This window comes from Salvelinus fontinalis, chromosome 33 (assembly GCF_029448725.1).
Source record: "Salvelinus fontinalis isolate EN_2023a chromosome 33, ASM2944872v1, whole genome shotgun sequence".
NCBI classification, from domain to species: Eukaryota; Metazoa; Chordata; class Actinopteri; order Salmoniformes; family Salmonidae; genus Salvelinus; species Salvelinus fontinalis.
In genome coordinates, this window is record NC_074697.1 from 9,813,423 (window position 1) to 9,823,674 (window position 10,252).

The 10,252-nt window shown below is 41.2% G+C and overlaps 1 protein-coding gene across 4 annotated transcripts in view; it reads right to left on the reverse strand.

The window, feature by feature from the left end:
- Positions 1-8,577, reverse strand: part of LOC129832544 (stromal interaction molecule 1-like) — an 80,719-nt gene extending 72,142 nt beyond the window's left edge. The window contains exons 1-2 of one of the 4 annotated variants that reach the window (XM_055896688.1): positions 7,746-8,577; positions 7,125-7,248 (exon numbers count right to left, since the gene is read on the reverse strand). In XM_055896688.1, the coding sequence (XP_055752663.1) occupies positions 7,125-7,236 (112 nt within the window). In that variant the 5' untranslated portion in view covers positions 7,237-7,248; positions 7,746-8,577. The remainder of the gene's footprint in view (positions 1-7,124; positions 7,249-7,745) is intronic. The other 3 variants (XM_055896689.1, XM_055896686.1, XM_055896687.1) reach the window with 3 other exon arrangements.
- Between the last annotated feature and the right edge of the window lie 1,675 nt (positions 8,578-10,252).

Consider the following 10,252-nt stretch of genomic DNA (forward strand, 5'->3'; position numbering starts at 1 on the left):
AGAGAGATATACCTGCTGGAGCGCGTGCTACAGGTAGGTGCTGCTATGGTGACCAGCGAGCTGAGATAAGGGGGGACTTTACCTAGCAGGGTCTTGTAGATGACCTGGAGCCAGTGGGTTTGACGACGAGTATGAAGCGAGGGCCAGACAACGAGAGTGTACAGGTCGCAGTGGTGGGTAGTATATGGGGCTTTGGTGACAAAACGGATGGCACTGTGATAGACTGCATCCAATTTATTGAGTAGGGTTTTGGAGGCTATTTTGTAAATGACATCACCGAAGTCGAGGATTGGTAGGATGGTCAGTTTTACAAGGGTATGTTTGGCAGCATGAGTGAAGGATGCTTTGTTGCGGAATAGGAAGCCAATTCTAGATTTAACTTTGGATTGGAGATGTTTGATGTGAGTCTGGAAGGAGAGTTTACAGTCTAACCAGACACCTAGGTATTTGTAGTTGTCCACATATTCTAAGTCAGAGCCGTCCAGAGTAGTGATGTTGGACAGGCGGGCAGGTGCAGGCAGCGATCGGTTGAAGAGCATGCACGATGCTGTTTTCACTTTGCGTCTTAATATAAATCAACTAGCGTTCTATAATGACACTATTAGTTTGTGTTTCTTACATCAGCAAACAGCTAGTTTGTCTTTTCTTATCAAGTTGCACTAAATCTTGTGAGACGCTAATTGTTAGCTAGCTAATAAATGTACTGAGTAAGAGCAAACATAGCTAGCTAATACAGCCTGATACCAATACTTTGAAGTACTACTTAAGTCATTTTTGGGCTATTTGTACTTTACAAAAAAAAAAATTGTGAAAACTTTTACTTCAATACATTCCTAAAGAAAATACTGTACTTTTTAACTCCTTACATTTTCCCTGACACCTAAAAGTACTCGTTACATGAATGCTTAGCTGGACAGGAAAATGGTCTAATTCACGCCCTTGTCAAGAGAACATCCCTGGTCATCTACTGCCTCTGATCTGGAGGACTCACTAAACACAAATGCTTTGTTTGAAAATTATGAGTGTTGGAGTGTGCCCCTGGCTATCCGTACATTTATTTTAAAAAAAATAATAATAAAAAAAAAAAAAAATGGGGCCATCTGCTTTGCTTAATATAAGGAATTTGAAATTATTTATACTTTTACTTTTGATACTTAAGTATATTTACTCAAGTAGTATTTTACTAGGTGACTTTCACTTGAGTAATGTTCTATTAACGTATCTTTACTTTTACTCAAGTATGACAATTGGGTACTTTTTCCAACACTGCAATTGAGTGCAGGAAATATATAAATTATAAAAAGTGCTGAAATGTGTTTTGGTTGAAGTTGAATTGAACAGTATAAAACAATCAGAATGGAGAAAGACTCATTGAAATCACTAAGAATGAATGTGTTGCCACCCTAGGATCACTCACTACACATAAAGCACTAGGATCACTCACTACTCATAAAGCACTAGGATCACTCACTACTCATAAAGCACTAGGATCACTCACTACTCATAAAGCACTAGGATCACTCACTACTCATAAAGCAATAGGATCACTCACTACTCATAAAACACTAGGATCACTCACTACTCATAAAGCACTAGGATCACTCACTACTCATAAAGCACTAGGATCACTCACTACTCATAAAGCACTAGGATCACTCACTACTCATAAAGCACTAGGATCACTCACTACTCATAAAGCACTAGGATCACTCACTACTCATAAAGCACTAGGATCACTCACTACTCATAAAGTAAATGTACAACTTTTATTATTCAAAACTAAAAATACAGTCAAATACCGTCATACCGTCCAATTTTTGGGGAAATACCGTGATTTAACATTTTGGCCATATTGCCCAGCCCTAGCTGTGACAGGTGGCCAATGTGAAATCAATTCTATAATATCCAGGCATATCAACAACCACCAACACAGCTGACACCCTGTGAGGATGATGGCACTTCCTCACCTAAAGACTCATACATTCCTCATTGTGTGTGAGTGTGACTGTGTTAATGTTTATTTGTTAAAGGGCCCTGTTTTTCAGTCATTTTTCATAACCTTCCAGTCAAACATTTAGTCTGTTACAGTTAAGTGTGTAATTATACATGTGAGGAATGTGTGTTGAGTCAGGATTGTAGCCCCTCCAACCAAACTGAGTTGGTTGAACAGAGGGGTTTATGTGTTTGTGAGAGATAGGCAGTGTGAGTCGTTGAAAACAAGGACAGAGGTGATCTTGCCTTTTTGAACTTATATCCTTGTTTTAGCTCAAAAACTGATTTTAACTGTTGTATTTATCCATTTAGTCAAATATATTCTCTATTTGAGTAAAACTGTTCCTGACTTCAAGAAGCCTTTATGTGCACGAGGAAACATACATCTTTGTCAAACACCCTCCCACCACTCTATTCAGAACTCTAACAAGAAAAAATATATATTATTTACAGTGTAAGTAGGCTACAACAAGCTGCTAATCCATCAACTGACTTTCTGTCAGGTTTTCTGGAGCTGCTTGTTAAGACATGCTAACATTCTCTGATTGTAAAGCCTTCTCTTCAACACAAGCATACAGGCAGTAGCATGTGCCACAAAAATGTGCCACTGCACTGCAGCAGAAAGTGGGGTGGAGCATTTCTGATCAAAAACAGTATTTCCTCTGCCATAACTAGGCTGTACAGCTGCAATGAAAGGCACAAAATCTCAAACCCCATCTATAGTGGCAGTTTGACAATAACCATGCAGCTCAAAATGACAGCCTCCATGCTAATACGGCTCCAGATTACTGACTGACAAATCCATTCCAGGTCAAACTGTTATTTAAATTCAGCAACCTAACAGCATAAATCTCGCTGGGGGCTCCAAATCAACCCACACAAGTTAGTGTGCTGAACACTGCTAGCCTACTAAATAAAGGTTAAGTCTACAGCCCAAGTCAGTGTACTGAACACAGCTAGCCTACTAAATAAAGTCAGTGCGCTGAACACTGCTAGCCTACTAAATAAAGGTTAAGTCTACAACCCAAGTCAGTGTGCTGAAAACTGCTAGCCTACTAGATAAAGGTTAAGTCTACAGCCCAAGTCAGTGTGCTGAACACTGCTAGCCTACTAAATAAAGTCAGTGTGCTGAACACTGCTAGCCTACTAGATAAAGGTAACGTCTACAACCCAAGTCAGTGTGCTGAACACTGCTAGCCTACTAGATAAAGTCAGTGTGCTGAACACTGCTAGCCTACTAAATAAAGTCAGTGTGCTGAACACTGCTAGCCTACTAAATAAAGTCAGTGTGCTGAACACTGCTAGCCTACTAGATAAAGGTTAAGTCTACAACCCAAGTCAGTGTGCTGAACACTGCTAGCCTACTATATAAAGATTAAGTATACAACCCAAGTCAGTGTGCTGAACACTGCTAGCCTACTAAATAAAGGTTACGTCTACAACCCAAGTCAGTGTGCTGAACACTGCTAGCCTACTAGATAAAGGTTAAATCTACAACCCAAGTCAGTGTGCTGAACACTGCTAGCCTACTAGATAAAGTCAGTGTGCTGAACACTGCTAGCCTACTAAATAAAGGTTAAGTCTACAACCCAAGTCAGTGTGCTGAACACAGCTAGCCCACTAAATAAAGTCAGTGTGCTGAACACTGCTAGCCTACTAGATAAAGGTTAAGTCTACAACCCAAGTCAGTGTGCTGAACACTGCTAGCCTACTAAATAAAGTCAGTGTGCTGAACACTGCTAGCCTACTAAATAAAGGTTACGTCTACAACCCAAGTCAGTGTGCTGAACACTGCTAGCCTACTAAATAAAGTCAGTGTGCTGAACACTGCTAGCCTACTAAATAAAGGTTACGTCTACAACCCAAGTCAGTGTGCTGAACACAGCTAGCCTACTAGATAAAGGTTAAGTCTACAGCCCAAGTCAGTGTGCTGAACACAGCTAGCCTACTAGATAAAGGTTAAGTCTACAGCCCAAGTGTGTGTGCTGAACACTGCTAGCCTACTAAATAAAGGTTAAGTCTACAGCCCAAGTCAGTGTGCTGAACACTGCTAGCCTACTAGATAAAGGTTAAGTCTACAGCCCAAGTCAGTGTGCTGAACACTGCTAGCCTACTAAATAAAGGTTAAATCTACAACCCAAGTCAGTGTGCTGAACACTGCTAGCCTACTAAATAAAGGTTAAATCTACAACCCAAGTCAGTGTGCTGCACTGCTAGCCTACTAGATAAAGGTTACGTCTACAGCCCAAGTGTGTGTGCTGAACACTGCTAGCCTACTAAATAAAGGTTAAGTCTACAGCCCAAGTCAGTGTGCTGAACACTGCTAGCCTACTAGATAAAGGTTAAGTCTACAACCCAAGTCAGTGTACTGAACACAGCTAGCCTACTAAATAAAGTCAGTGTGCTGAACACTGCTAGCCTACTAAATAAAGGTTAAGTCTACAACCCAAGTCAGTGTGCTGAAAACTGCTAGCCTACTAGATAAAGGTTAAGTCTACAGCCCAAGTCAGTGTGCTGAACACTGCTAGCCTACTAAATAAAGGTTACGTCTACAACCCAAGTCAGTGTGCTGAACACTGCTAGCCTACTAGATAAAGATTAAATCTACAACCCAAGTCAGTGTGCTGAACACTGCTAGCCTACTAGATAAAGTCAGTGTGCTGAACACTGCTAGCCTACTAAATAAAGGTTAAGTCTACAACCCAAGTCAGTGTGCTGAACACAGCTAGCCCACTAAATAAAGTCAGTGTGCTGAACACTGCTAGCCTACTAGATAAAGGTTAAGTCTACAACCCAAGTCAGTGTGCTGAACACTGCTAGCCTACTAAATAAAGTCAGTGTGCTGAACACTGCTAGCCTACTAAATAAAGGTTACGTCTACAACCCAAGTCAGTGTGCTGAACACTGCTAGCCTACTAAATAAAGTCAGTGTGCTGAACACTGCTAGCCTACTAAATAAAGGTTACGTCTACAACCCAAGTCAGTGTGCTGAACACAGCTAGCCTACTAGATAAAGGTTAAGTCTACAGCCCAAGTCAGTGTGCTGAACACAGCTAGCCTACTAGATAAAGGTTAAGTCTACAGCCCAAGTGTGTGTGCTGAACACTGCTAGCCTACTAAATAAAGGTTAAGTCTACAGCCCAAGTCAGTGTGCTGAACACTGCTAGCCTACTAGATAAAGGTTAAGTCTACAGCCCAAGTCAGTGTGCTGAACACTGCTAGCCTACTAAATAAAGGTTAAATCTACAACCCAAGTCAGTGTGCTGCACTGCTAGCCTACTAGATAAAGGTTAAGTCTACAGCCCAAGTCAGTGTGCTGAACACTGCTAGCCTACTAAATAAAGGTTAAGTCTACAGCCCAAGTCAGTGTGCTGAACACTGCTAGCCTACTAGATAAAGGTTACGTCTACAACCCAAGTCAGTGTGCTGAACACTGCTAGCCTACTAGATAAAGGTTAAGTCTACAGCCCAAGTGTGTGATGGTTGTGGTTAAAAATGCTACTTTTGGGCCGTTGTTTTGTGTATTTGAAAAAACTAGTGGGTCTACATTCCAGAACTCCAGCCCAGTGCTTCTTCAGAAAACACTGCCATTATGAAAACAATTATGATGTTTATCACCTGCTATTCTCACTCACACCCTCTTTCTCATTTCGTTTGCAAACTTACTGGGTCTGGAGATCAGGTATTTACATACTAGACAACCTTTTCAAAAGCTTTACGTTATGTAACACTCTCTCTGTATGTGTGCCTGTAGAAGATTGAACACGCACTTGCCCTCTGGAACATTCCAGTTCACTGCCGGTGTAATTACTGTTTCCCATCCTGACTCCAGGATGCCCAACCAGGCTTACTGTAGCAGGCAGTAGTCTGTAGTAGTCAACCCTCTCCAGGCACCGAGCCTCTTCATCACACAAACGTCACGAGCTAGTAAAACTGTTGCTGAGCACAGACACTAACCTATACATTATGCATGTGGCTAGCTAGGCCACATTCACAGAATGTCTCACCACCAACAGGTCCATAGAAACCACTAAAACCGTGTAATGTTTTACCACAAATACAATCTCTATTGGAGATGGGTCACTGTCATAGCCAAACATGTTGTATCACTCCATGACTAGGCTCCTTTCCAAGCCTTTACGCAGTCTGGCCTCAATGCATGATGTCAAATCAAAGACCTTACAAGTAGAGGCACAATTAATGTAAGTGGTATAGAATAGACTTACTTACAAAAGTCAGGGCCGAGAGTGGTCTTCAAAGATACTGTTATTCATTTCTAAATGTCTCAATTGTTTCAGGAATAGGCATACATTAGTTAAGGGCCCTTTGGACAGGAAGCATGGCACTACATGATAAATTACAAATGCCACAAGTTCAACATCAACACTGTTCAAGTGTAATCATAAGAGCCCTGTATAAACAGTGATGATAAAATGATGGGCAGGCACTTCATTTGCCCTCAGCTGTATAAATATGACATGACGATGCATGATCCATACCCACCAAACAGGGAACACCAGAAGAGACTGGTTAGGACATTCACAATCAACACAGATGACATTTCCATAAATCTAGGGTCTGATCCAGTCGAAACTAACAATGAATAGGCTACGTCTAGCCTGCTATTGTAGCTGACATGAGGTGTAGGCACCTATATGATGTTCCTTCCATTTTTGCTAAGTCCCAAAAATGCTCAGTGCCATGTAGTTTAGTTTAAACAAAACCTATGAGAATCCTTTTCCTGTTCTGACACGGAATGCTGTGGCAAAACTAGTGAAGAGGAGTGAAAAATGTTTTGACTGACTTGTCAATAGGTAACAAAACAAACTCACTACGAAGATGCACGACTCCCTGACTTGACAGTGTGCCATGATCACCCGAGAACAGAGCTTAATGGAGATTGCATACCCTAACTATTCTCAGCACGGCTACATTTAGAGCCGGCACAATTTCTAAATACAGGAATGGTAGAGGAGGTTGTAGTACACTGATAATGCAACAAATGTCTACAATGTGTCCGATGTGGATCACATTGTGTATGGAGTATTGTATGAATACACGTGCTGGCATATGGGCTGAATGATTACATGTGTGTCATAACGTTCAGAACATTCTGAATGATATTTACATACCTGACACACCATTATCAATATGATGGTGGTCTGAGCTGGCGTGTATCGTCCAGCTTTCCCTCAGGAGGCATAAGCATGCAATCCACAAGGTCAACGATTTGCTGAAATCCATAATGGAGGTTTGCTAGGAAGAGGATGGAGAGGAAATGTTAGAGGGACATTACGCATACATAGCTACAATTTTAGCTACTAGCCTAGTGATTTGACTATGCCAACTTCAGATTTCAAACAACAATGACAAATGAGATCACATCAGAGCTTTACAAGCCAAATATCAACAGACATAGTATAGAAGTCACATAGGGCTAAAGGCAGATAACAGGCTCTCACAAAAATCAGTGGTTGGCTAATACTAAACCATAACACTACTAGCAAACAATTTCACCATCAATAAAATCATTATATTACATTACAAGGCTATATTAACTGCACATGGATAACAAGCAACCATAGCTAACGTTACCAGTCAGTAGCTACATACATGTCTGGCTAACCAACGTTATCAAAACAAAAAGTGACAGCTGGGAGCTTGACAGCCCGGCCTGAATAGCTATCATAATCAAGTAAGTCGTTTCATGATTTTCTAGGTAGCCATTAAATGTATAGTAGCTAGTTAGTTACCTTTCAATACTTTTGCATTGGATGCTTTTCTTATTACAACTCTTGTGGGTTACCGTAGACTCAAAGGCACGCCATCAATCGTAGGTTCATACTCCAAAGAGAAACCCATTTGTATTCCATGGATAAAGAGCGAAGTTAGCTGGCTAGCTAGCTAGTTGGCTGTCATATCTGCATATGACAGATGACTTTCCGCTCTGTTTAGCCAGCTAACGTTAGGTAGCTAGCTAGCCAGCAATGCGCAGACAATCCAATGCAATTGGCCGAGGTGGTCGACTAACAGATACGTGGAGGTCGACAAACAGACACTTGGATAAAGCCAGCTAGCTAACGTTATGGTCGGGGCCGCTTCTTCGGGTAGCTCACCACCACAACAGAACAGCAGCCTTCAGACCACTGTCAGCAGCTAGGAAGATTGGCTAAACCGATAATCATCGCACACGAACTAGCCACAGTGACAGAACGCGAGCAACTTAGCAACCCCGTCCTTTTACGTAAATTTACTGGATAAAATACACTCAAGTAAGAAAAACGTATTTATGATTGATTCAAACACAGGGCGGTTGTAATGCACTAGCTACATGTCCGCTACAGCCGGTTTCCCCCACACACAAAAAAATGTTCTTCAGACTGGGTTGCTTCACCCATGTGAATCCAGCAATATTAACGAATCACTTCCTGTTCAGTTTTTTTGATAATCCTTCAAAATAATTGTACAGCCCTGTAAACGGTGTAAATGAATTATGAAATAAAAAATATATTCGGATGTCTAATTATGTTACAGTTATTATATATTTAAGCAATAAGGCCCGTCGTGCCTAAGAACAGCCCTAAACCGAAGTATATTGGCCAGATATCACAAACCCTCGAGGTGCCTTATTTATATTATAAACTGGTTACCAACATCATTTGAGCAGTAAAAATACATGATTTGTCATACCCGTAGTATATGGTCTGATATACCAGGGCTGTCAGCCAATCAGTATTCAGGGTATGACAAAACATTTATTTGTACTGCTCTAATTACGTTTGTAACCAGTTTATACTAGCAATAAGGCACATCGGGGGGTTGTGATATATGGCCAATATACAAAGGCTAAGGGATGTATCCAGGCACTCCACGTTGCGTCGTAGAAAGAACAACAGCCCTTAGCCTTTGTATATTGGCCATATACCACACCTAGATAGCCTAGTGGTTGGAGTGTTGGGCCAGTAACTGAAAGATTGCTGGATCAAGTCCCCGAGCTGACAAAGTTAACAAAATCTGTTGTTCTACCCCTGAACAAGGCAGTTAACCCGCTGGTCCCCAGTAGGCCGTCATTGCAAATTAGAATTTGTTCTTCTCTGACTTGCCTAGTTAATTAAATATATTATATCTAAATTAATACCGACCATTTGTATGCTACGTTTGTAGCAATATCAACGCAAGACATTTTTTTAAAGGAAATCTCCTACTGTAGGTCACAGCCTTATTGTTGCTAGCTGTTGCTCATGCTGGCTTCACACACAAATAAATTCGTTGAGATTTTTGAGGCATAGAGATAGATAGAGAACTCTAGCGCCCAAAATACATTTTACCACGGGCATAGCCATTGAGGATTTTCACCATTTTGAAGTAGTCACTGGGTGGGACTTCGTATTGGTTAAGGAATGATCACATAATTCCATCCAGGTCACCAGGAAGGATCAGGCAATGAATAATACATTCCATAATGTAAATCCTGTAAATCGCCAACTTTGGATTTTTACCTGTTCAAACAACACACTCTAGGTGGCAGTGTGCACCCATTCAGTTTGTTTGCCAACTCATACAAGTACAAAGAACAAAAATATAAGCTCTACATGTAAAGTGTTGGTCCCATGTTTCATTAGCTGAAATAAAAGATCCCAGAATGTTCTATACAAAGAAAAACTTAATTTTGTGCAGGAATGTATTTACACCCCTGTTAGTGAGCATTTCTCCTTTACCAAGAAAATCCTTCCACCTGACAGGTGTGGCACATTAAGAAGCTGATTAAACAGCATGATCATTACACAGGTGCACCTTGTGCTGGGGGACAATAAAAGGCCACTCTAAAATGTACAGTTTTGTTACACAACACAATGCCACAGATGTCTCAAGTTTTGAGGGAGCGTGCAATTGGCATGCTGACTGCAGGAACGTTCACCAGAGTTGTTGCCAGGGAATTAAATGTTAAATTCTCTACCATAAGCCACCTCCAACATTGTTTTAGAGAATTTGGCTGTATGTTCAACTGGCCTCACAACCGCAGACCACGTGTAACCACGCCAGCTCTGGACCTTAACATCCTGCTTCTTCACCTGTGGGATCATCTTAGACCAGCAACCTGGACAACTGATGAAACTGTGGGTTTGCACAACAAAAGAAGTTCTGCACAAACTGTCAGAAACCGTTTCAGGGAAGCTCAAGTATGTGCTCGTCATCATCACCAGGATCTTGACCTGACTGCAGTTCAGGGTTGTAACCTAATTCAGTGGGCAAATGCTAA